Source organism: Myotis myotis, unplaced genomic scaffold, assembly GCF_014108235.1.
Source record: "Myotis myotis isolate mMyoMyo1 unplaced genomic scaffold, mMyoMyo1.p scaffold_m19_p_8, whole genome shotgun sequence".
Classification (NCBI taxonomy): domain Eukaryota; kingdom Metazoa; phylum Chordata; class Mammalia; order Chiroptera; family Vespertilionidae; genus Myotis; species Myotis myotis.
The window spans coordinates 61,655,630-61,682,983 of record NW_023416390.1 but is presented as its reverse complement, the minus strand read 5'-3'; the positions used below and the strand labels follow the sequence as shown (position 1 = coordinate 61,682,983).

Sequence of the window (27,354 nt, the reverse complement as noted above, 5' to 3'; positions counted from 1 at the left end):
AGCACGTTATTCTACAGCTAGACCTCATCAACTAGTTGGAAAAAGAAAAAAATACACATTTCAGGAGGTCAAGGACACAGGATGGCAGATCGGGTTGAAGGGTGCCAAGGCTGAGGCAGAAAATCCGAATATGCGGGTCTCGGGAACAGATGGAACTGACATTTTCTGGGAAGCTGTGGCCGTGGGAAACTGGAGCTAGACAAATTAACAGTCCCAATTAGAGCATATAATAAGCCACAAGTCAGGGCAAAGCAATGACGGAGACTAAGCAGAAGCCACGGGAACCAAGGGCAGTCAAGAATCATAGATTTAAAAGAAAAGAGTAGAAGTAAAGAGACCCTGATTTGGGTGGTAATTCAGCCTTATCCAAAAGTTCCTTACAGGCTTCCCACTGGGAAAGAAAGCAGTTTCTGAGCAAGGTTTGCAAGCAGAGGCAGGGGAGTGGTGCAGAGAGGAAGGTAAAACACTAAAATGGAACCACAGCAGAAACCGGTTTGGCTCAGTGGATAGAGCATCGGCCTGTGGACTGAAAGGTCCCAGGTTCAATTCCGGTCAAGGGCATGTACCTGGGTTGCGGGCACATCCCCTGTAGGAGATGTGCAGGAGGCAGCTGATCGATGTTTCTCTCTCGTCGATGTTTCTAACTCTCTACCTCTCTCCCTTCCTCTCTGTAAAAAATCAATAAAATATATTACATAAATAAAATAAATAAAATAAAATGGAACCACAGAGCATGCTTCTCTGGCCTGAATTTAAACGCCATTTCACTGACTTGGCAACTCACCAGTAACCGAGGCAGGCTGATGAACGGGGATGACAGAAAAAAGTGAGAAACAGCCACTTCTTTTGCATATACTGGTCAGTCACCCCTGAGACACCGGGAACGCTGGGCTCTAGATGAAAATCTTCCTGAAGACAGATTTCAACCTTATGTATCAGTTTCTTCCTCGGCAAAACAGGAATAAGAATAATGCCTAACTCATATAGTGGTAGCAAGTATTAAGCATATTTGATGTAAAATAGCTTCCTGCCTGGCCCACCATTAGCACTCAAAGTAAATTTATTATTATTATTAACTCTGTATAGGGATTTTTTTTGTTTTGTTTGCTTTTTTTGTTTTGTTGTTAATCCTCACCCAAGGATATTTTTCCATTGATTTTTAGAGAGAGTGGAGAGGGAGGAGAAGGGGAGGGGGAGGACACACAGAGAGAAACATAGATGTGAGAGACACACACACACACACAACCTGACCCAGGGCCAGGGATGGAGCCTGCAATTGAGGTACATGCCCTTGACCAGGAATCACACTCAAGACCTTTCAGTTTGCAGGTTGATGCTCCATCCACTGAGCCAAACCGGCCAGGACTATAGTGCTTTCTTTAGCACCTGTGCAATATAGACCACTATTTGCCATGCCTGGGATTTTTCTGACACTTTGTTAAAATTTTAGTCAGCTGTCGACTTAATTTTAGGATATTTTTCTATTAAAATGCCAAAAATTTTGTCCTATCCTGTCCTTTGAATATGGATGGGTCCCTCTCTTGCAGCTTTCGTAGCCCCATGCCTTGAGGTGCTCAGTAGCTGGCTTTTATTGAGCTCTTTCCATGTGTTTGTTCCAGTATTTTGTGATTTATATGAATAACTACTACTTTTCCTCACAAAAACCACTTAAGTAAATACTACTATTGCCCTTAAATAACAAACAAGGAAACTGAGATTAAAATTTAAAAACGAACTTACCAACTGCCTTGTTTGTGTAGAATTTTCAGGCAGATCTCACTATCTCCTATTTCTGCACCTCATTCTGCATCTTTTTCTCTCTCTCTCTGCTTATTAGTCACCACTGTCATCAACCACATTCGAACTTTAGAGAATACAGCTTCAGCCACCTGAGGTAGTGTAACCTGATACTTTTAGTCTAAAGTCCAAAAATCAGAGGGGAAGAGAGAAGGATCATTGCCAAGCCTGAGTTAGAATCCCACTCTTCAACAGGTCAACTGTGGCCAAGAGAGCTCAGAAAATATGGCAGCTCCTTTGCTAATAGGCTGGAATGGAGGGAAGAGCCATTCCTAGAAGAACTGGGGGCTCTTCCAAGAAGTCGGTGTGTTGAACAGACAAAAAAAATAGGTGTCCATGGCATCTGTCTGGGGCTATGCATTTCCCACACCCTCATTGCATTTTTCGTATTTTAAACTCTTCACTTTTCTTAAAAAAAACTCTTCACTTTTAATCATTAATACAATTGAGGTTTGGGGGGGGCTTGCTTCTTTCTCATAGTTTTCAAGGCAATATTTTGAATTGTTTCTTTGATAACTTTAACCCACTACCTAAAACTGATAAAACAAAGCAATCAGGCAGTGAGAACTAGACCTGAGACAGGCCTGTCTGGCTCCTTTTGCAAGCACTTTTCTAATAAAGTTGGATAAGGTTAGCAGAGTTCAGTTCTCTTGAGAGAGGGTGAGCTTTGCAGGTGTTGTAACTAGTGATTACAAAGGAGGCAAGGGGCTTGATCCTTTGAGGGGGATCTTTTGGTTCTACTAATTAGCTGCTCTCTCTCCTTCCTTCTACCGTTGGACTTTTCTTTGATCTTAATTGTGTATTGAAAACAATTGCAACTAGAATGATATAAAACAGTAAACATGTTAGTAAAAGGCATTTGATAAGAAGAAAGTGTCAGCATTCAGTAGCTCTGGACAATTTTATTTTTTCTATGCAAGATGGAATGCTTGGCATCTATTCATTTTATTTTTGCATTTAAATGTGAGTTTAGGGCAAGAGGAAACCAGTATAACCTAAATTCCACCTCAAAATTTGGACACGTGACAAAACTGTTTCTAAATCAGTTGTGGACAATTTATATAATAGAACCAACGATGCTTTGTCCTCCTCCAAAACCTAAAAAGCATAACAAATGCATATATGAAGAACTGGTGACATTTCTTAAAACTTTAAAAATTGGTATAAGGGTATTTTAAATGAGAATAATTCCTCTGATTTTAAAAAACAGCTAGTTCAAGTTTTAGAGCAGCCTATATGTTATAATTATTCAATGGTTTTAAAATAACTTGGCATTGTTCCTTAAGTAGAGGCATTATTGCTTAATTGTAGATGAGTCATTTCCCCACCCGAGTTTTGTCAAACATACCGAGTCCTGAGCCTACCCCAGACCTATTGAATTCGAATTTCTAGATTAGGCCCATGGGGATCAGTATGTCCGTTAAGCATCACAGGTGCATCTTATTAGCAGGTGTGGGAAATACTGTTTGTATTCCTCAGACAGTGACATTAACTCTTTGAATTACTATTTTATTGAGTGACCAGAATAGAGCTTTATCAAGGAAAGAACTGGGATATTAAGAAGCACTCATGGACTCACAGATGGACTACAAACCAATGCATGTTCTATTTTATGGAAATACATCTTATTATCTGAAAGAAATACCATGTATTGATATATTTCCCTTTATGAATGCAGGGACAGCAGAATATTTTATTCCTTGAATAGAAAACCCAAGATTATATTTGTTACCGCCTTGAAAAAAGAGCATTAGGAGGAAAATATCTCTTATTGAACATCTCTCCATACAACAGGCATGATCCTCATGGTTAAGTAAGTTATTTCTCTGAGTATTTTTTTCTTTCAGTAATTCTTTATTGTTGATATTTCTCTGAATCTTAAGAATTCACTGGTGGTATGTTTTATTTCCGTTTTATAGATGCAGAAATTGAGGTCACTCAGTGTGCAAACTAGAAAGGGGGGCAAATTCACCAAGTACACATTCTTACCATGATGTAAAAAAAGGGGGTAATTTTTCATATATTTGGGCTGACTTGGAGAGGGAAGAAAGAGCAGGAGATTTCAAATCTGATGGCCTCTTATAGAATGACTAGGGCCTGGTGCATGACATTCGTGCACTGGCGGGGGAGGGGGGGAGGGAGCAGTCCCTCAGCCCAGCCTGTGCCCTCTCGCAGTCCGAGACCCCTCAGGGAATGTCTGCCTGGCAGCTTAGAGGAAGCGGGCCTAAGCTGGCAGGCAGACATTCCCCCAGGGGTCCTTAGCACTGCCACGAAGGCGGGAGAGGCTCCTGCCACCACCACTGTGCTTGCCAGCAGTGAGCCCGGCTTCTGGCTGAGCAGTGCTTCCCCTGTAGGAGCGCACTGACCACCAGGGGGCAGCTCCTGCATTGAGCGTCTGCCCCCCAGTGGTCAGTGCGCGTCTTAGCGACCAGTTGTTCCAATTTTTGGTCAATTTGCATATTAGCCTTTTATTGTATAGGATAAACCACTTTTCTCCTTAAAAAATAACTACCAAAGGACAAATGAAAAAAGTAAATAAAATTATAAATCTAGATGTGTAATATGTGATATATATATAGAGAGAGAGTGCCCCCCAAAATGTATACACACTTAACAGCTGATAGCTCAATTGATGTTTCTTTCTTTTCAGATTTAACCCATTGGAACCAATAATTGTTCAAAGTGTGTACACTTTTTTGGGGGACACCATACATATATATCTCTCTTTAAGAACAAATTTTTCCTCCAACTCATTTTCTTTCTTAGTCCCCCATGCTGTTTATTCTGGTTGAAGTGGTTGCAGCCAGAAACAAAAATGCCCCCCTTAGGATTTCTTGTTTAAAAAACCCTTTTTTCAAAGGGTTTGTTTTCTTAGACTTGGAAGCTGTTGAAAGGGGCCAGATGGATAGCCTTGGAAGCTGTTTATCTGCAGAGGAGAGCAGGTGTGGATGGAGCATCCTGGGCTTCCCACGCAGCACAGCTTCTAACTCGTGCCCTCCTGGGTGACAGCTAATATTAAGTTGGGAAGTTCAGAGGACTCCCTGAAATAAAAGTGGACACTACAAGTCAGCAGCACATTCCTTTCCTGTCACTGTTGTTGTTGATATTACACGCTAAGACCCTCCCATCCAATACTCCTTAAAGTCTGATATTAAGGAGGATATTGGAGGATGCAGTGCAGTGCGGGATTGCAGGATGAAGGGCTAGTAGGTGAGAGAGTAGGGAGGATGGTGAAAAATTGTCTGAAGTTGCCTTTTCATACAATGCTATCTGCATTTTGTGATGTCTTTTCTTTGTAAGTCTGTGGGAAGGACCAAACCGTCCCTCAAACATTGGCCCTAGCCTTACCAAGTTGCTGAACCGAAAGTAGTATCCACCTTTTCCCAGATTTCTTGTTTAATGAGAAAAAAAATATATTATTTATGCCATTATTACTTGGGTTCTCCTTTATTTGTGGTAGAAATATTCATTCCTAACTGAATCAGGAGGAAAAAGGGAACTGGAAGAAGTTTGTATGAAGCAGAAATTGAATAAACCACGTTTAAAATCAACAGCAGTGTCTAACAGCCGTGGGCAAACTACGGCCCGCGGGCCGAATCCGGCCCGTTTGGCTGTTCTATCCGGCACGCGGAGCCAAAAGAGCAGAGGGTTCTCTTGCTCTCCCCTCCGCTCCTTCACCAGCAGCAGTGTTAACATGGCAACGTCAGGAAACACGGCCGCAGCTCCTTCTTCTGAGTCCAGTTTAAGAACCCATTGTGGCCCTCGAGTTAAAAAGTTTGCCCAACCCTGGTCTAGCACATAGTAAGTGCTCAATAAATATTTTAAAAAGAAATATGGATAGATATATGAATCTTGCAGGACTTTTGTGGCTGTAAATTGACATGAAATAATCCATCTAATATTCCAGCTACTATTTGCAATTTTGATTCAGGGCTATCAGGGATTCATGCAACAGGGAAGGGGGAGCATCCCTCAACCTGGCCTGCACCCTCTCGCAATCTGGGACTCCTTGGTCCCTCAGGGGATGTCGGACTGCTGGTTTTGGCCCAATCCCCACAGGCCAGGCCGAGGGACCCCACCGGTGCACGAAACCATGCACCGGGCCTCTAGTATGCATATAAGATCTTTGGTTAATCTCTTCCTGCCCTACCCCCTACCCCCTTCCCTCTGAGATTCATCAGTCTGTTCCATGTTTCCATGTCTGTGGTTTCTGCTCCTACATTGAGCGTCTTTCCCCTGGTGGTCAGTGCATGTCATAGCTATCGGCCGGTTGGCCAGTTGGCCGGTTGCTTAGGCTTTTATACATATAGATACACACAAAGAGAATCTTCTTAGGGTTACAGCATTGCCTTTTAAAACAAATGTTTTTATTGATTTTAGAGAGAGAGGAAGGGAGAGAGAATGAGAAACTTTGATCAGCTGCCTCCTGCACACCCCCTATTGGGGATCGAGCCTGCAATCCAGGAATGTGCTCTGACCCAGAATTGAAACTGGCAACCTTTTGGTGCATGGGACAGACTCAACCAACTGAGCCACATTGGTTAGAGCCACCAGTGCCTTTTATTTTGTTTTATTATTTATTTATTTTTTTTTAGAAGCGAAGGGAGAGGGAGAGGGAGAGAGAGAGAGAGAGAGAGAGAGAGAGAGAGAGAGAGAGAGAGAGACATCAATGATGAGAGACTCATTGATCATCTGCCTCCAGCCAGCTTCATACCAGGGATCGAGCCCACAACCCAGGCATGTGCCCTTACTGGGAACTGAACTGTGACCTCCTGATTCATAGGTTGACGCTCAACCACTGAGTCATGCCAGCCAGTCACCAGTGCCTTTTATAGAAGTTCATGGAATTTAGCTACAGAGCACTTCCTTATATTTAAAACCTGAGAAGATACCAATGAAACTTAGCTGATTTTGTAGAAGAATTTATGAATTATGGCAATTCTTCGAAAGCAATTATACCACTTGCCGGGGGGGGGGGGGGATTTCTGATCCAGCCATCCCTAGCATAGCTTGCAAAAGCCTGGCACATCCTATATAATAAAAGGCTAATATGCAAATCGACCAAACAGCAGAATGGCCGGTCGCTATGATGTGCCCTGACCACCAGGGGGTAGACGCTCAATGCAAGAGCTGTCCCCTTGTGATCAGTGCGCTCCCAGAGGGGAAGCACCACTCAGCTAGAAGCCCTTAGTCGGGCACAAGGCTGGCGAGCACAGTGGCAGTGGTGGGAGTCTCTCCCGCCTCCATGGCAGCGCTAAGGATGTCCAACTCATGGCCTAAGGGAGCGGGCCTAAGCCAGCAGTCAGACATCCCCTGAGGGTTCCCGGGCTGCAAGAGGAAGATAAAGTTCTAACATTTCAGTTTCCTTGGAAGATGAGTAGATAGTTTCAATAATATTTTGTCCATATTTTGTGTGATCAATGATAACAAATCATATGTATTAGTTATCAGAAAATGAAATGTGTATTTACAAATAATTGCCTGATTTTAATTTTGTGATGAGGAAGGAAGAGGGCTACAATTAAAGTAATAGAAATGTCTTCTCCTTCCTCTCTCTCAACCCTCCCCAAAACAAAAAATTTCCTGAGATTTTTAAAAATAGAAATCCTTATAGAAACTGTATAACATAATGGAGTGTTTTGTTCATTTTTCATTTAATAATAGTCATAAATAATAACCAAATATTAGAGTTCTTTTGATTCATGGATTTGCACACTTTGTCCTTGGCTTCTCTCAAAGTGTGAGATTATGAGAGAGACTAGCTGTGACAAGACTTAAGAGGAGAAAAAGATCCCGGTTACTGGTAGAAATATAGCTAAGGAGAGCCATAAATGTAATAGAAAAGAATATCTTAACTGAAGAAAATAATCCTAGCTTTCCCATGCACATGAGCAACTCCGTGGGTGGGCTGATTTTGTGAGTCAATCAGACCCAAAGTATAGGTCTAGAGATTACAAAGAAAATAAATACATTTGTAGGTCAGAAATATCTCACTTGGTCTGAATTAACAGCTTTTCTTTCTCGCTCATTTTCACTAATTGGTGTGTGTGTGTGTGTGTGTGTGTGTGTGTGTGTGTGTGTTTCTTTCTTTGATTAGTAATGCACTTACCATTAATTTTGATACAATGTAATTTTAGAAATACATATTTCATTTACTCATATTTTTCAGTTGACTTTATTTATACTCTCTCCCTTCTTTAAAAAGGCTAGAGGTTTGTTTCATAGGCTTTTGGTAAAAGTCACTTGTTAATTCAACCATTAGTTATTGAAAATCTACTGTGCTCAAGGCACCTTGAACTTTCTAAAGCTGAATAAAATGTGGCCCTTGATGCTTGAGTCTTGGTATGTTATCTTGCCAAGAAGCAGCTGATTTTTAACAAGATGATAACAACCCTGGTGGCATACCAGAATCACATGCAAAGCTTGTTAAAAATACACCTGCCCAAGATCCAGCTCTCAGCTTAGGGAAATTCTGGTAATAGGTAGGGCCCGAGGTGTGTGCAATTTTAACAAGCTCCCAAAGTGAATCTAATACACGAACCAGGACTAGGAACCAACTTTAATTAAGAAAGGACTAGCTGCAGTAGTTCAGCCGCAAGTCAACCAAGTGAATGTCCTTGAAAACTACAATATAGCAGCTGGCTGAAGTCATTTAAAAGGCTGTTTTTCTCTATTTCCACTGGTTCAGAGTGGGTAGTTCTAGGCTGAAAAGCACGCCAGAGGAATGGGTGGGCCCAATCTTTTCTGTAAAACCCCTGGAACAAGACTGTTATGGAGAAATAAGATTGCTACAGCCAAAGATCATCTCCAAAGCCGCCCCACTCTGTCCTTATTTGCATCTCACACGAAATGTTCTTATTTGTGTAAATTTTCTCCTTCAGTGGATTGTGAAGTATTCAGGGGCGGGAGCAGTCCTCTTTCTTTCCCCGACTAAGGAACACAGTCACCCATACAGAACAGGCGCTGACAGGTGTTTGTTTTGAACTGAATTGAATCCTCATCCGACTTCTGGGGTCTGACCATAGACGTATGCATCTATTCATAGTGGACATTTATAAATATCCATAAAAGTATACGTTTGCTTAAAAAACATTTCAATCACACAAGAGAATATGTAACATACATAAGAAAGAAAGAACAATAACAACAAGCACCCTGGACTCACATCCCAGTTGATGAAACAGGAAGTTGCCAATACCTTTGAGGTTCCCCCCTAGACCCTTTTGAACAATAACAGGCTTCTGAAACTTAAATCAGAACTCGCGTATTCAGTCATTGATGGATTGGACCATCCGTTCATTAGTCAAATGTGTCAGAATCGATGATGACCAGGTGGTTATTTCTACTGTCGGAGTGAGCTGCGTCCAAAGTGACATGAGCTCTCTCTAGAGGCGTACAGATTGCCTTTGCTGCCAGCAGTCCTAACGCCGCGGGGTCCTCCCGAGCCCGCGTGGTTTCGGCGTGCGGACACTTTGGGCCGAAACTACGCGTCCCGGCAGTCCGCGGGGCGAGTGGGCGGAGCCGGGCCGGGGGCGGGGGCCTGGCGAGAGGGGGCATTGTGTCGGCAGCGGCGAGCCGCGTTTGTCTGCTCGAGGGGCTGGCGGAGCGAGCGTTGTGTCCGCCGGCCGGTCGCGAGCTGGAAGTGTCATCGGTGGCCGCGGCCCCGGGAGGAGACCGAGTCGGAGGAACCTCGCGCCCGCTGTCCACGACCACCGGCAGGGAGCGGCGTGCCAGCGGAGCAACATGCAGATAGGCGCCCGGCGCCCTGACGACCCCTCCAGAGGAAAAGAGTCCGGGGCGGCGCTGGGGCGGCGGGGAGCATGAAGGAGGCCGGGGGGCGGCTCAGCTCGGAGCGCTGCTAGGAGCGCTGCGCGCTGCACAGTCGCCAGGGCGCAGCGGAGGGCGGGGAGCCGGGCGGGGAGCCGGGCGGGTCGCGCCAGCGAGCGGGAGCCGGTCGCCGGGAGCTGTTCTGATTTCGGACGCGGACGCTAGGGGCCCGGAGCAGCCCCCGACCTCGGCGTGCAGCCAACATGGGCAACGCGGGGAGTATGGATTCGCAGCAGACCGATTTCAGGGCGCACAACGTGCCTTTGAAGCTGCCGATGCCGGAGCCAGGTGAACTGGAGGAACGATTTGCCATCGTGCTGGTGAGTGCGCGGCGGCGCAGCTGACCCCCACCCCCTCCCCTTCTCCCCGCGCGGGGAACAAGCCTGTCCCAAGGGGAGGGCGCCCACCTTCCCCATTGTGGCCTCCCCCGCCTCACTCCTCTCCGTCCCCCTTCCAGACCCCGCGCTCAGTCCTCTTAGGGTCCCGGGATGGGGCTAGGGCTCGGTGCGGGCTGCCTGGCCAGCTCCGAACCCATTGTCTGGCGGGAGAGGCACCTCGCGGCGCGTGTGCCCGGGAGGTGCGGCGTGGGCGTGAAGGAAAGGTGGCGCGGGCCGGGGAGGAGGGGGTAGCGAGTGGCTAAAGCTTATTGTTAAAAAAAAAAAAAAAAAAGCCTCAAACCCGGCGTCCCTGCGGACCATCCCGGCCTGCGGGGTCCGGGGCCGGTGGGTGCATGTGGCCGGCCTGGGCTACGCGCGAAGGGGAACTTGGAGGCGGAGGGGCGCTCCCCTGAAAGGGAAGGAGAGGGAGCCCTAGGCAGTGCGGCGCCCTGGTCCTTCAGCGAGGAGAGGGCATCTGAGCCCCAGGCGCGAGAGGAGCTTCGCCTCAGCGCGTTCCTTTTGGTCTTAAATCTAAAACCACAAAAATGTGCTGTTTTGCGGGGACGTGTTGCGAGCTGTTCTGACTCCAGGCGCGACCCCTCCCCTCCCATACCAGCCAAGTCCCGGGCTCCCTTCCGAAACCCGCTTCTCCTAAGTTTACAGCTTTCAAATCCAAGACAGAATAATCCCTTCTTTCTCCCTTTTCGGCTGGGACTAAGTTTGGGGGCCCCTCCCTGCCGCTGCTGGTCAGTGCTGTGAGCTCAAGAGGGTGTGGTGGCCTCCCCTTCGCCCCAGCCAGAGTCTACTGCAGTTGGTCCCCCGACTTTGATTTGTAGTATCCCAGCCTCTTCTAAGGGATGCGGGAAGGGAACAGGCCAGATCGGACGCGTTCCTCTTCCTTACACTTTACTTGTACATTTCCCTCTTCCCAGTCAATGGTTCTCAACCTTCTGGCCCTTTAAATACAGTTCCTCATGTTGTGACCCAACCATAAAATTTTTTTCGTTGCTACTTCATAACTGTAATGTTGTTACTGTTATGAACCGTAATGTGAATATCTGATATGCAGGATGGTCTTAGGCGACCCCTGTGAAAAGGTCGTTGGACCGCCAAAGGGGTCGCGACCCACAGGCTGAGAACCGCTGCCTGCAAGGCTGGGAAGCAAGAGGAACTTGTGCTAGAGGCAGCCACATTTTGCGTTTGCCTGCGGGTTTTTGGCTTGTAGCGCACAACCTTGGGAAAGGACCCGAGTCCGAACCCTGACTGGGACATTTAATTGGTCCCTTTTCAGGCCCGGTTTGATATCGGGAATCATGTTCTGGATGGCAGGTTAGCTTTGTGCTCTTTGGGAGAACAGAGGCCACGCGCTTTTTCACACCACCCGGAAGCTGGTGTGGCAGTCGGGAGATAGATGAGGCTGCCTGTCTTGCTTTGAATCTTCTGTGATCTCCCACAGCTGCTCCCACCTTGTGCAAGATGGGACCCTCTGAAATGAAACAGCATAGGCTTAATTACTTTTCAAGAAAGCCTGGGCGCATACTTGACTTGCCTTTCCAGAGACAAACCTTTTTTATTCCAAATCCTCTTCCCACCAGACACATGGTTCTTACTCCCAGCTCTGAGTTTTCTCTTTCTATCCGTCCATGCCGTGGTCTGTGGTGCTGTGTGTGTGGAGGGACTTGCAGTGGAAGGGCCAGTGACACAGGAAAACCAGATAACAATAATGCAATTAAATTCTGCCCAACTGGGATAGCATGTTTTGCATGAGCTCTCAGTTACGGTGCTGATTAATAACACATGGTATGAATTAATCCTTAGAAAAACAACGTTCCGTCATTAGCATGGTTGATTTGTGTTACTATTAAGTCTAGCAGCCACAAATTTAGTATGCAGACATTTTTGATTCTACAGTATGAGCTCCTTGGGGGTAATGGCTGGTTGTTGTGGCTACTTTTACTCTGCTCACACACAATTCCTGGATGCGGCTCCTTTTGTAATTGTTTACAATAGTGTAAGCCTATCAAAACAAACAAAAAAACAAAACCGAGAAGCACTAGGCTGACCTTTTTTGAATAGAGACAAAACTTTTGTTTTGGGACAATCTCAGCTTGGGGGCCCATTGATGTGGTGTTTAATGTCACTCCTTAGTCAGCTCCAGCTGCTCTTTGAAAATCTACAAGTGGAATTAAAGGGAATGTGTATGGCTTGATAGAAATTCAAAGTTACGATTTCTCTTCCGGTCAGTTTCTGAAGTTGTACATGCAATGCTCTCAACTTTGCTTTTCTTCACGAATTGCTTAAGAAATCAGCTCAAACCATTTAATTCTGGAGATCAAATTTTAGATTGGCAAGTTTTTAAGTTTATATGTGGAGAAATTCTCTACTCTGAGGCACTGGGAATCATTGTGCCATTATTGATCCTAGGTGGTTCCCCCCCCCCCCCATATGCTAAAGATCATATGTGTTTTTTGGGAAAACCAGATAGTAATACAGTACAGAAAATTATACAAGCTCCTCATTGTAAGTATGGCTTAGTACATCAATAATTAACAAGCCATTTCAGGCATAGAAAACAGTTCCTCCCACCTCCAAGCTCTAGAATATTTAATGCATTGGGGAAAAGTAAATAAAAATAAAAGTGACAGAAGTCCATCTATTTCTGGAAAACTTAAGAGAGAGCAAACCTACTCAATGGCTGTTCCCCCACCCTCCTCAGTCTATATGAGTTAAATTGTATAAATCTAAAAAAATTAGTGGGTGTGAGTGGAAAGGTGAGAGGAAAGAGTAGAAGGCTGCTGAATTAAGATCAATAGAGGGGTAAACTTTAAAATATAATAGTATTTTTATAGGAAAAAATGAGATTTTTCAATAAATTTGTGTTAACTGAACTTTAATTAATGACCAGTAAAACATGGATCCAATTCTTAGGAGCTTAATCCTCCTAAGGAGAGTCTCACCCCTCCCTGTGCGATGTTTCTGTTACATTCGATGGAAATATTTCATAAATTGTACATTTAATTATCTGCTTCAACTTTTGTTTCTTTAGGGTGTATATATTTTATGTATTTTACAGGTAACATTGACCTGTATTTTTGGGGTCTCGCATATTTATAATTACACTAGAGGCCTGATGCATGAAATATGTGCAAGGGGCTTGGCCCTTGCAGCTCCAGCTGCCCCGGCCTGCCTTCGCAGCCCTGGCTTAGTCTGGAATGTCATCTGGACGGTCGTTTGGCTGTTTGGTCTAATTAGCATATTAGTTCTTTATTATATAGGATATCTCTGTGGCTCTCCATTATTAAACACTGTCTGATTGTTGGGAACATCACACATACGCACACACTCTAACACTCCCATGTCCTTTATTTTCAGAGATGACACTAGGAAGTTGATTTTGGGTGTGGTGAACAACTGATTATCTTTGTTCAAGAGTACCTCTTTCTACTGTAGATACTCCTATTACTCATGAATTTATGGCTTGCAGTCGCTGTTTGTCCCCCACTGCCCTTGTCAAAGAGCTGCCCTCAGGATTCTTTCTTTGAGTTTCAGAGGAAAGGATAATTTTAAGCCTTGTATCCCAGCTGCTGTATCTCTGGGATATCAGATATCAGGCTGCTCATCCAACAGATTACAAAAGACAGATTAGGAAGTGATGGTTTAGGGCAGTCTTCTCCTGTGTTAAATACTGGGAACAGCTTTGGTATGTGATTAATTTGAGTCAGTTTCCGTTTTTGTTGTTTTTTTTTTGCTTGCCCTGAGGTTGAATGTGGTCATTTTGTTTAGGGAGAAGCAGGACCATTTTCTGAGTTCCTACTGTGAGTACTCCCCATGCTTACATGTTCTCATGTAATCCTCACAATCCTCACAATAACTCCAGCTACGGGCAACATTTTAGCCGAGGATATAAAGGTTACCGAAATTGCCTGAGGTCATAGAATAGCCGATCTAGGATTTTAACCCAGATTTGGATCTCTGCATCCCCCCCCCCCCCCCCAATTATATTTTACTTTCTTAAGCCTAGAACTGGGAAGGAAAAAAAGCTGGGGGCGGGGGGGAGACTAGCAGTAAAGCTGTAAAAAAAACACAAAAACCTCAAACCCCAAACCCAAACCAACTAAATCAGGTAAATGCAAGTATCCAACTATAATATTGGCAGACATTTCTTAGATTGGTTAAAGTGGGGTGCACTTGATGCTTCTCTTCAGGTGTCAGACATTTTGGCATCTTCACTGTGCTGTCCTGTTCTCAGGCATGGAGTTCAATGTTCACTTAATCTAAAAGTGCGCTCTTCGGTTTTCCCTAAGCAGGCAGACTTGAACTACTTGGTGGGGAAGGTTGGGGTTTCCACATCAGGGGGAAGAGGCAGTCTGTCAGTGCAGTGCCTACACTCCAAATGTAATTACTTTTGAACGGGACAAGGAAGGTCAAGTCTTTCCAATTAAGTTGATCTCCCACTGCAAGGTGTTGTTCCCTTTCAACCACTTCCGAGGAGAGCTCTTGCCATGAAGTCTGCTGAGCAGATGGGTGGGTAGCAGTGAAGTGAGGCCATCCTCAGATGCGTGCTGATTTGTTTTCTCACATCCCTTTTCCTGTTGGGAAAGAAGGGGGGTGAAGAGTTGTCACTTTGTGCCATTGCAGCCTCATCCTAGGCAGTCATCCCCTGAGCTGTTTTATTCTCAAAGTAGAGATTTATGCTTAGGACTGTGCTTATCATCATCATCTCGGTGTACTCCTCCTCCCTCCCCTTCCCTTCACGGTACCAATATATATATAGGTATCTAGAGTCGAAGTTGATCAAAGGCTATACTCTGAATATAAATGTTTGGCTCTAGTGAGAGACTGGCAGCAATGTAAGCTGATGAAACATGGGGGAGAAAAGGTATGCAGGCCCTTAAATCCTTAAGTGATGAGAATTACTTTTTGTGGCCTCTCATTTAGCAAACAGAATTGGCCTGGGACGCAGAAGACTTTGTTTCTAGAATTATATTAGCTGCACCAGCTTGAGCAAGTTAAACTCTTCCCGCTGGTCCTTGATTTTTCCTCCTCTGTATAAATGTGATACAACTGTTAGGATAGTCATGAGATTTTTAAAAACCATAGCACTTGAAAGTGTAAAATTTCCAGGATGTAAAATGTGGTCCATTAGCTGACTTCATTTGTTGAAGAACTTTTGTGTAGAAAAGTATGTAGCTGTATTCTGTGTGGTCTAGAGAGTAGAATTTCCAGGGGCAGTGACTGAATGTCTCATAGCCTAAGGAAAAGTATTCTAACATTTAGACTTGTCAAAAAATGAATAGGGAGCCCGGCCAATATGGCTCAGTGGTTGAGCATTGACCTATAAATCAGGAGGTCACAGTTCAATTCCTGGTCAGGGCACATGCCCGGGTTTGTGGGCTTGATCCCCAGTGGGGGCATGTAGGAGGCAGTTGATCAGTGATTCTCATCATTGATGTTTTATTTCTCCCTCTTCCTTCTTCTCTGAAATCAATAAAAATATATTTTAAAAATATTGAATAGTGAGCTCTCCATTAGAGCTGCTCATACAGAAACTGTATGAAAAGTGCTGATGATGGGAAGGTCTTTTCGAACCCAAGACATAGCTAGCATTGGCTTGACCAGTGCCTCCTTGAGATGAGCCTGCCACCTGCAGAGTCTAGACATTGAATGACAGCACCTGAGAGTGGAGAAGGGTCTTATAGGTTCCTCCTGGGCTCAAAGAAGAAGATAAGTATAGGCTCTTGTTTGTTCTGGAAATCTCTTCGACCTGACAGAAATTGTGGCCTGAAGGGCTTGATCTCAATGAAACATGCTCTTTGTTTTCATACTTCGGGCTTGGGGAATAAGGACAAAGTGAAGTGGGCTCTCTTATCCTTATCTATACTAATAAAAGGCTAATACACTAATTAGACCAGATAGACTGGACATCTTCCGGACATCATTCCAGATGTCCTTCCTGACAAAGCCGGGGTCCGAGAGGCACTGCCTGGGTTCCCAGGTGCCTGCGGCCAGCCGGAAGGAGGGAAGCCTGGGTCCTGGTTGCCTGTGGCCAGCCAGAGGGGAGGAAGCCCGGGTCCCGGTTGCCTGAGGCCCACCGGAGGAGGGAAACCTGGATCCTGGGTACGGGGGGCCAAGGCAGAGGCAGTTAGGGGCGATAGGCAGGCAGGCGAGCAGTTAGGGGTGATCAGGCAGGCAGCCGAGTGGTTAGGGGCGATCAGGCAGGCAGAGTGGTTAGTGGCGATCAGGCAGGCAGGCGAGCGGTTAGGGGCGATCAGGCAGGCAGGCGAGCGGTTAGGAGCTAGTGGTCCCAGATTGCAAGATGGATGTCCGGCAGTCAGACATCCCCTGAGGGGTCCTGGATTGTGAGAGGGTGCAGTCGGGGCTGATGGATTCTGTCCCCCCGCCGTCCCCCCCGCACGAATTTTGTGTACCGGACCTTTAATATTAAATAAGTAATAGATGTTACAAAAGTGGCTAATAAAAGAAGCACTGATTCCAGATGATTGTCTCTCCTTTGCAAGAGGGTGCAGGTACCTGGAATCCTCTCAGAAACAGTTTGTAAAAGAACAAACTGGAATTGCTTAGGAAGGCAGCTGGGTTATAAGCTGTGCAGCTGCTTGGCAGGCGCCCCCTTGTAGAGTGGCTCTTCCACTCTGCAGTGGGGGACTCGTCCCCTTCCCCCCACCACCAGAAGTATGTCCCCAGGCTTGTGGGTCATGGTGTCTGTAGAGAGGCTTCATGCACCTTAGCTCTCACCTGCTTGAGCTTTGGCTGCAGAGATAACTTGCCTCTTGTCTATCTTTGATGATGGTGTCTGTTCATTCTGCAGGGGATCTTCTCCCCTCTCCAGAACCTTCTCTTTCAGCATAACATGGAGGACTATGCAGTTTCTGACAGATATGATGTAATATGGAAGCCATGTCTAGGAAGAGCTGGTAGGCTGGAGGGCTGCCGCATGGACTGTGATTCAACTAAGGCCCACAGATGTGGGCCAAGATAGCTGGGAATTCCTTATTTGGGAAATACCAAATTCCCACTTGGAGGCATAATGGTGTTTGATGTAGATAGAAGTGTACTTTCTTTTTACAACCTTAAAAGCAACAACCATGACTATTGGCATCAGAGCTCACAGGTAGGCACCTTATCACCAACTTTTTATAGACATACCAGAGGTGTTCCCCTCACCACACCTTCAGTGTTCTTGTGTGGTGTGAGGCTGACTTTAGTGACTCTTATTTCACATGTAATAGTCCACCTTCTTCTTTGCTGAGGAAGCATTGTTGCACGTGGAAGCCCTGTATCCATTGCCACTGAAGCTGAAAGATTTGAGGTGTTTAGACCCTGCTGTCTTCAGGGGCAGTCTCCCTGATGGACTTCTGTGTGGTAGAAGGTGCCCATGGACTACTTTACAGTAAAAACTTGTTGGCTTTGGGAAAGGTGTCCAATTCTTCACATTTTTGGGCCCTGTGACTGCTGCCTGCAGGTATCCGATCTTATCTATCTCAGGTCCTGCCTTGAGTTGACCATTTCCATAGGAAACTGACTTATTCCTTGTCTTCCCCCACACCCCTATGGAAGTTTGGCTGAACACTTTTTTATTTAAGGTCAGATGAGGAAGAGATTGAAAGCTAAAACAGTGGTTCTCAAACATGACTGCATATTGACATCCTTTGTGAGCCTCAAAAAACATGGATGCCTGGGTCCCATGCCCAGAGATTTTGATAAATTTGCCTGAACTTCGGGGGTTTTAGTACAAGTTCCTTCAGAGATTTGAACATGCAGCCTTGGTTGAGAGCCACTGTGCTAGAGGAGTGAGTCTTCCTCTTTTTCTGCTTCCTTCGAACACCAAACAAAAGTTAAAACCACAGTGATGAGTGTAGTAGGAAAGGAATTGTGTAAGAGGTACCAGAAAATTTGGAGAAATGAGGCAGAGTGGGGAAAAGTTAAACAACAAAACTCCCAGAGCTGTTTAAGTCAACCAAAACTACCAAGCTGAGAAACAGAAGACATGGATCAAAGCCTGTGGAATGTCAGAGAGACTTAATGAACCATTTAAGAAATGACCATCACATAATCATACTGGAAATTTTCAGAGAAAGTTCTCTATATTACAACTAAAGAGTGAATAGTGACTCTAAGGTGTACTTCTGGACTACAACACTCAATAAATCAATTGCATTTTTGCTTAGGCCTCTATTCTCCAGCCTAATTGTTTGTTGGTTCAATGCAGGCCTTTTGCTTTGATCTCTGGCTTTTCCACTTACAAAGACTTGATGAGCTTGGCTTCCTGGAGTGAAATTCAAATACACTCGTGAAATGTAAACAACATTCGTTTATTAAGAATTCTATAATCAAGGCAAATTGGCATGCTTATATAAGCAATTAGCTCAGAGAATAGAACGAGAAATAGGATGCTAGGTCAAGAATGAGCGATTGTTCTCAATGCAAGAGTCTAGCTATTCCTTTAATAGCTGTAACATAAGCAAATGCACATTCCTCTTATTCATAATCTTTAGCATTTGTGATTTGGGTTTGAGGACAGCATATTTGGTTTTCTGAACTGAGAGGGTAGAAGCAATTATTGTTTCATTTTCCTCTAGAAATATAAATAAATCTTTTAGAGAAATGTAGGTAGTTGGTTAATGACCAAACAGAACTTCCTAGTAATTGGGAATAGGGCCAGAGAAGGTATGGATTTAAATGGGAATATTAAAAAAGTATAGTGGAGTTTTATTTTTGTGGAGAAGGAAAAGATGATGACTGTTTTACAATGGCAGGAAGATGGAAGATAATCTCACCTGCCTTCAGTGAAAAATGTTATTGTTATTATTCTTTGCATAGAGCAGTGGTTCTCAACCTTCCTAATGCCGCGACCCTTTAATAGTTCCTCATGTTGTGGTGACTCCAACCATAAAATTATTTTCGTTGCTGCTTCATAACTGTAATTTTGCTCCTGTTATGAATCGTCATGTAAATATCTGATATGCTATATGTGTTTTCCAATGGACGCGACCCACAGGTTGAGAACCGCTGGCATAGAGGCAGCACTAGGCTCACTGATAGTAGACATTGGATAGACGTGGTTAGATTGGCACTCTGGCAGCATTCATTTTGTGCAGGGAGTTCAGTGCTGCCCAGTGTCTCACTTGGGAAAGCTGGGAACCTTAATGCAAAGGCTGTGAGTCAGATGAATAGTTTTACAGGTTAGTTTCAGTTCTGGCCCTTTCAGTCCCCAATTATGTTCAGCCTTATGGTTTTTTCAAAGAAGCTTTGCCTTTTTTAGTGATAATGGGGTATTTTGTCTAACCAGGATTCTTTATCCCCAAGGACTTCTGCCTGGTGAACCTAGCAAGCCAATTCAGTCCAGATGACTTGGGACCAGGACACTACACATTTGGAACTGCTGATTCCCCAGCCTTATTACAGAATCACTATTTCATTGGCAACTAATCAGGCCATCCAGATGTGAACCCCGAGAGAGACTGCCTCCTGGGGTTGTGGGACCATTCAGCTTGCCCATGTTCAGCCTCTCTGATGTCCTTTCACAGGAAAAGTCTCCAGCCTTAGGGTCTGCCCTTTGGAAAGCATTTGGTTGGTTTAGAAATCTCCGTATCACCTGTGAATTTACCAGATCCCAGCCCTCAGTTAACGAGTGATGCTTTAATCTTAGACATCTATGTTTTTGTTATTTTACCAATAATTATCAGAAATTCCAAGTTTGGTAATTTTTCTGTTGATAATGGAGATATTTAAAACATTTTTGGCTGTTCTCTAGAATTATACAGAATCATCCTTTAAATGAATCTTTTTACTGAAGAATAATATACAAAGATAAATGAACCTACAACATTAAGTGTTCAGGTTGGTGGAATTTCACAAACACACTGTTATAACCAGCCCCTCCATGAGGATTCAGAATCTGTTTCCCTGTTTTTCTTCAAACATGGTTTCACTTGGTTCCTAGGCTGCCTCCCCAGCCACAGTCACTCACCTGAACTTACTTTCCAAGGGGCTAGACGTACAGCAAAGAGTAGACCACAGGATTGTGCCTTGTGGCCTGATTCTAAATGCCTCTAACCATGACATTTCCACCACTTCCTTTGAGAGATTTCCTTCATTCAAGTAGGCCTGACCATTAGGAGATACTGATATTGTAGCATCGTTCTGTTGCTTTTGGTTATATCATCTACAACACTAATGGTATTTCTTTTTGCATGTGCGTGGCGTCTCTGTTTTTAATAATACGGAGAAGAGGACATTTTGATTTATGTTCCTAGAGTAAAGCATGAATGGGGAGGATTTTCCACAGTGAAAATGAGCATTTGCAATTTGGGCTTCAATACTTGGAATTATGCACTTGCAGATACAAGTTTTATTTATTTACTCTCAAGCCTCAATTCTGGCCTTTAGTTACTCTCTCCCCCCAGCCCCCATCTTTCTTGATGCTTCTTTTGAAATATTAAAAGGTATAAGGTTGTGAATTTCATCTGCTGGTTCAATCTTTCCATCAAAGCCCTGTTATGTTATTCCAGACATTGGTCCTGTTTGGTCGTATTTGCTGTACCTTCCATACTCTCCTCTGTGGCTTCTGTGCCCTTCCCTGCCTTCTCCTCGAAGCTTTCCACTGTCTGGCCAGACCCATCTCTTCCTCTGTTTCCTTCCTTGACCCAGACTGGGAGTTTGCTTTCTCCCTGTCCACAGAAGACGCCTGCACTTTCCCTCCATATGTCTCTTATCAAGTGATTCTTCTGCTTGCCAAAAATATATTCAGTATATAGCCTTCAAGGCTCTTCTAAAATCTCACCTTTTCCAAGTATCCTTGCAGTCAGACCCACATCATTTTGGGGGAGGTGGGAAAAACAACCCTCCTCTCTTTGATCTGTTTATAGTACGAATAGTATGAATTATTTCTCTTACTCATGAGGCCCTTGATTAACTATCGCCTTGTGTGAGGCGTGACTGTAAAACAAGGGGATGCTTTTATGTGTAGCACTGTAGTCACTCATTACGCTCTGAGCCATCTGTTTATGTCCGTGTTTTATTTGGTAGTTCACATTGTGGGCTCCTGGAAGGCAAGGATTATATCTTACAGGTCCTGGCACTTTTCCTTATCCAGCACGGTGCTCAGTCCGGGGAAGGGTCTTAGCAGAAAATTGCTGACTTGGTTAGAGAACGGTGCCCACTGACAGGGCCAGGAATTGAGGAGCTCTCTGAGAACCTATTTAACTGACCACACTGGGCTGACTGTTAATTGCACATAATTGGCCTTTATGTTGAAATGAAACTTTGTCTCAGATTCTTACTCATCTTGGTTTTCCCCGCACCACCTGACTGTAGTAGGTGTCCAAGAATACTAAAGGTTCAGAGGTAAAAAGTTGGAGTCATGTTTCATTTGACCCCTTACAGGAAATGGGTGAATTAGGAGGAGTAAGGCAGTTGCAATGGCCAAAGAAAATCAGTAGCTTTTTTCCCTGTCACAAAGCCAGATTGGTGTGTCATAGTATACGGTCATTGGTGAGTACAGTGGCACAGTAGCACAGGGCTTTCTTGATGGAAAATGTCTTTATGGCACTTTCTTTTACATTGGGACTGAGGTGGGCTTAAGTGAGCAACATTTCTTGTTTTGGCATTTTAGTGCTTTGCTATTTGCAAAGTGCTTTCAGATGCTCTTCTTTGAGTCTAAGAGTTCTTAATAAATGAGGCAAATAGGGCATGAGGGTATGTGGCTTGAAGTTATATAGGAAGGCGATGAAGTTTGTGATCCAGTCCTAGGTCTTTTGAACTAAAACTCCACGGGCATTTCGCTGTAGAGCAAGGTGATGTTTATGTGCTCACTCATACTCTGTTCGGTCCCTCATAAGCATGATCTCTGCTGCTCCTGGCAGCCCTTGGAGAGAGCTATTACCTTCCTTTTCCTAAGGAGACCATGGGGCTCAGCGTGATAAAGTGCTGCTACCGAATGATGGAGGCAGGATTTGAATCCAGGACTGTCTGATGAGAGAACCCGTTTCTTTCTACTGTACTACACTGTGCATGTTTTCTGAGTTAGCCATATCATTACATGTGTGCCTCTTGTTCTCATTCTTCATATACTCTCTGGACTACATTCATTAATTCACACACTAGCTATACAGTGAATGAGTCCATCATCAACATAGTTGTAGATATATTGAGTTCCAAGGGCTCAAAATGAAGGTGCCGTTTCTATGTTTTAAGTGTTCAGAAAAAGTCTCCTTGGAATAGGAAGTAGAGAGATGCCAGGGTGGTCCCAACCACTGCTGGACCATCCTCTTTATTCGACATTGTGCAGTTTTACTCATTTGTCACTGCTTTCATCGGACAGGCCAGAAATATTTACTGAGCACTTTCTATGTGCCAGGCAGTGTTGTAGGCACTGGAGGATGCGGTGCTGCATGAGGTGGACCAACTGTCTGCCCCTGAGGCATTTTCTGGGAGAGGGCAGTGGGGGAGCCAGACATGAACAGGGTGCACAGATACATAAGCGGACCTGTTCTGATGCTGCAAAGAGCTATGAGAATAAACTAGGGCAGTGGTTGGCAAACTCATTAGTCAACAGAGCCAAATATCAACAGTACAACGATTGAAATTTCTTTTGAGAGCCAAATTTTTAAAACTTAAACTATGTAGGTAGGTACATTGTTATTAACTTAATTAGGGTACTCCTAAGCTGGCCTTTGCTAAAAACGTCCTCAATCTGAGAGGTCAACCTCAGCGAATTTACCCCCACTTCTTCTAACACCACTGCTTCAAAATAGACTCGCCCAGGCCGAAAACCGACTTCTGCACATCGGCCACGAAGTTTCATTCGCACTGTACGTGCGTGCCCGCACGTGGTATTTTGTGGAAGAGCCACACTCAAGGAGCCAAAGAGCCGCATGTGGCTTGCTGGCCACTGAACTAGGGCAATGTGAGGTGGGGCCCTCTTGGTTAAGATCTGAATGATGGCGAGCAGGCAGCCTGTGCGTGGAGATCAGGTAAGCGCCCTCACGCAGATTGAGTATCCATTTGTTTCTACCCCTGCTGGCTCAGAGTGGGGTTCCACTGAGCCTGGAGCAAATGAAGGGAACAGCACGTGCAGTGGTCCTCGCTGCGTTGGCTTCAGACCTCACCTGTGGGGAAACCTCACGGTGGAGGCGAGGAGCCTTTCCTCTGTTGTGACAGAGCCATTTCCTCTAAGTGGCTTTGTGCAGTCACAGTTCTGCCACCTGTTACATTCAAATGATTTCTAACAAGTGATGGTTGCAGCCTTGTCCCTGCTCTGGACCCAGGGGACATACAGATGGAGTATTTGGTTAGTGTTCACAGTGTCCTTGTAAGTAAAGGCACTCTGTAGGCGGTACTTGGGATGGCCCGTTTTATGTGCTTGAAGCCATAGGTTGACATGGGTCAGGCAACGTAGGAAGACATTTCTTTCTTTCTTTCTTCTTCTTCTTCTTTTTTTTTTTTTTTTTACTGTAACTTGCTACTCACTTGTTGCTCAGATTTTTTTTCTTCTTTTTAAAACATCTTATTAAGAGGTTTTTATTCTGAAGTTAAAAATGGAAGTAGCAGCACTAACTGGTTTGGCTCAGTGGATAGAGTATCGGCCTGCTGACTGAAGGGTCCCAGGTTCAATTCTGGTCAAGGGCATGTACCTTAGTTGCGGGCACATGCCCAGTAGGGGGTGTGCAGGAGGCAGCTGATCGATGTTTCTCTCTCATTGATGTTTCTAACTCTCCCTCTCCCTTCCTCTCTGTAAAAAATCAATAAAATATATTAAAATAAAATGGAAGTAGCATGCAGTGAAAATTCCTTAAGTTGCCCATAAAGGTACAGCAAGCGCTGTTCTGGATTGATAATCCTAGAAAGTAATTCTCATGCAGGTTAAAGTGTTAGAAACTCAGAGCTTGGCTGATGGAGAAGCCACGACAGGAAAGTCTGAGTGCAGCTCTGGGCATTTGGGCCATTCTGCCTTTAGCTGTCACATCACTGGCCGTGGCTGGAAAATAGGTGAATTCCAACATCTTGCTTGCCTATGGACTTACTCCATTCAGTATTAAATCATGCCTTAAATCCAGGAGTGGACTTGTTTCTTGTGAAAATTTTAAGGTAGCCTTCAAGGTAAATGTGGGCTTGATGCATGTACAGAAATAATGGCAACAGAGCCACTTGTTAGGCATTTCTTTAATCACTTCAGTAAACATGGAAGGTAGCTCAGGGTACCTGAGAAGTACGCATCCCCTCCCTTTTGTATATGAGAATCTCCAGTTTAGAGTTGCTAAGGGACTTGCCTGAGGGCACAACATTTCTAGTAGGAGGAGTTGGAGTTAAAAAATCAACGTGGTTGACTCTGCAGCTGTGCTCCTAACATACTCTTTTGAATCATTTATGAAATATAAGCATGATAAGTATTAATATAATGGTTCAAAGTAAATGGAAAGCTCTGTGAGGGTAAGCTCAATATCTTTTCAGCTTGTATTAATTTTGTTAATATATCCAGAACCACAGCAACAATATATCCTTCAAAAAAAATTTGAAAGATAAAATAATAACTGGATGAATAAGCCACTGTCTACTGTTGAAATGGTAAAGGCCAAATAAGCTTGTGATCAAATTGGCTTTTTTCTAGTAACAGTTGTCCTCTGAGAGCGTTCTGAAGGCTCTCTTTCAGACAACTGTCTCTGAACCTTTGTTTTTTTAAATGTTCCTAGTAGAATGGCTGTGTTGTTACAGCTTGAAGGCTGCGCAATAAACCTTTTGATCAGCCCTCGGTGATAACACATAGACTTGAACTTCCTTGTGAGGGGAACAACTGTTAGTATCTCATATTAGTAGGCTTTATGTTGAGGCTTGCTTATTTTTAGTAAAGAAATTCCACGTAATCCCATTCATTCATTCAACAAATGTTTTGTTTGGGTGTTTGGTCCAAGCCAGTCACAGTGGAGATGCTGGGACACAGAGGTCAAAGTATCATCTCTCTGCCTTGGAGGAGTTAACGGCCTCATGGAAGAGATAGGCATGAAAATAAAAATGATGGGATTTTAGAAGGCATTTATCATATGTGTGTGCTCTGTGTATGTTGTGCTGTGGAAGGGCAGATGAAGGTCCAAGTGCTGTCACATTTTAGGTTAACCTGATACATCCAGACAAGTCAGTAAATTTGGCTGAAAGTTGTAATTCATAAAGTACAGATGAAATGAATTCTGCCCTGCCTGAATGCTTAGAGCAGCAGTACTCAACCTGTGGGTCAAGACCCCTTTGGGGGTCGAATGACCCTTTCACAGGGGTCACCTAAGACCATCGCAAAACACATATATAATTACATATTGTTTTTGTGATTAATCACTATGCTTTAATTATGTTCAATTTGTAACAATGAAAATACATCCTGCATATCAGATATTTACATTACGATTCATAACAGTAGCAAAATTACAGTTATGAAGTAGCGACGAAAATAATTTTATGGTTGGGGGTCACCACAACATGAGGAACTGTATTAAAGGGTCGCGGCATTAGGAAGGTTGAGAACCACTGGCTTAGAGAGTCGGGTGTGTGTGTGTAAGTGGGCCCGTGCAGACCACTTGGGAGCAGCTGGTAAAAAGTCCTGATTTTCAGGGACAGCCTTTCAGGTGCAGAGCATTCTCCTCCAAGGAGTGGCAGGCGGAGGCTTACTCCTGGGTTGTGCCCATCAGAAACCCAGTGAGTGTCTGCTGCACTCGCCGTGCTAGAGCTGGCAGCCTTCTCCTCAGAGCTCATTGCAAGAAGTGATGGCATTGGACCCCTGGGACCCAGAAGGAGTGTGCAGCTGAACTATGAACCCAAAGGGTGTAGTTGAGAAAAAATGCTTGTTTATGGGCTTAGGCTTTGGATTTAGACGTGCGTTTGTATCAGGATTTTGCTGCTAACAGGTCGAGCGACCTTTCTAAGCCCGGTAGCCACGCCTGTCATATGAGTTCAAGAGCTACCTCTGTGGGTTGTTGGGAATATTAAGTGCTGTTGCTTAGTACCCTCAGCCAGTGACGCTCGGATAAGCACTTCACAAAAGGTGGTGGGTGTGATTATTTCGCACTCTTGTATTTGTCTTTGTTAAAGCACGGACTTTAGGGGTGAGGGGACTCTGATGGGACTTCAGTTCAATCATCGTCAACCTGAATGTGAAGAGCTGAACTGCACTGACGGTAGCTTATGCTTGCTGTTCTCACCCTAAGATTGCACTTTCCGACTTCTTTCATACACAGATGTTTCCAAAAGTCTAGTCCATTGTATGTGGCCTCTACTGGGAGAGTTTATCTTGACCCCGGTACATTTTGTGCTGTCTAGAAAAAAGGTCTGCTGTGTCAGGGCATCAGACTGTTCTGTTGCAGAACCTAATGGAAGTCTTAGCCATTCCATAATCGAGCAGATAACCACACATGCACAACAGTGCGACTGTGACCCCTACGCAGCTAGTTCACATGAGAAAATACGTTCAGGTCATGACCATCTGGGCCCTGAAGAAACTGCTATTGCAGTTTAGTTTGGCTCCAGCTCCATTCTGGAATGGATGGAGTCATTTGGACTTTATTCTGAATTCCAATAGTGGCAATAAAAAAAATAAAGGATTTGTATAACTTATGTGTAGATGTCCTTCTGTTTGATTTAATTGAAATCCATCCTGGCTGGAGTGCTCAGTGATTAGAGCTTTGGCCTGTGCCCTTGAGGGCCTCAGGTTTGATTCCCGGTCAAGGTCACTGTACTTGGGTTGCAGGTCCAATCTCCACCCCCAATCTGGATGCTCGTGGGAGGTAACCATCGATGTGTCTCTACCACATAGATGTTTCTCTCTCTTCCCTAACCCCCTCTTTTCCACTCTCTCTAAACATCAATGGAAAAAAATATCCTCAGTCCTTTTGGGTGAGGATTAAAGAAACCAAAAAATTTCATCCTTGTCGCAAATCAAGAATACAATGCCATCTGACTTGATATAGGAGACAAAGTAATAAGTCTGTACAGGTTTCATCCTCCCAGTAACTCCTTGCTGCACCATCCCCCCCCCCCCCAAGGTTCTTTATTAATGTACTAGAGGCCCGATGCATGAAATTCGTGCAAGAGTAGGCCTTCTTTCCACCAGCTGCCAGTACCAGCTTCCCTCTGGTACCCCAGCCTTGAGCTTCCCTCACAGCCCTGACTTTGTCCGGAAGGTCGTCCGGAAGGATGTCTGGTCTAATTAGCATATTATGCTTTTATTATTATAGATTTGGGTTACATCCTACACATCAATCTTGCTGAATCAGACAGAGCTACACTGATGAAACAGGCCAGTCCTGAATTAAATCAGTGTACTACCACCATCCAGAAATGAGAGCCTCACATT

General features: G+C 44.5%; 1 protein-coding gene across 7 annotated transcripts in view; it reads left to right on the top strand.

Annotated features, from left to right (window-relative positions):
• Positions 1-9,323: 9,323 nt before the first annotated feature.
• FMNL2 (formin like 2) overlaps positions 9,324-27,354 on the top strand; it is a 318,758-nt gene continuing 300,727 nt past the window's right edge. For 5 of the 7 annotated variants that reach the window (XR_004969607.1, XM_036320779.1, XM_036320776.1 and 2 more), the window contains exon 1: positions 9,828-9,944. Coding sequence is in view for 6 of the 7 variants with exons in the window: in XM_036320779.1 (XP_036176672.1) it covers positions 9,828-9,944 (117 nt within the window). In the remaining variant the exon portion in view is untranslated. Of the gene's footprint in view, positions 9,945-27,354 lie in introns of all 7 variants that reach the window. The other 2 variants (XM_036320780.1, XM_036320775.1) reach the window with 2 other exon arrangements.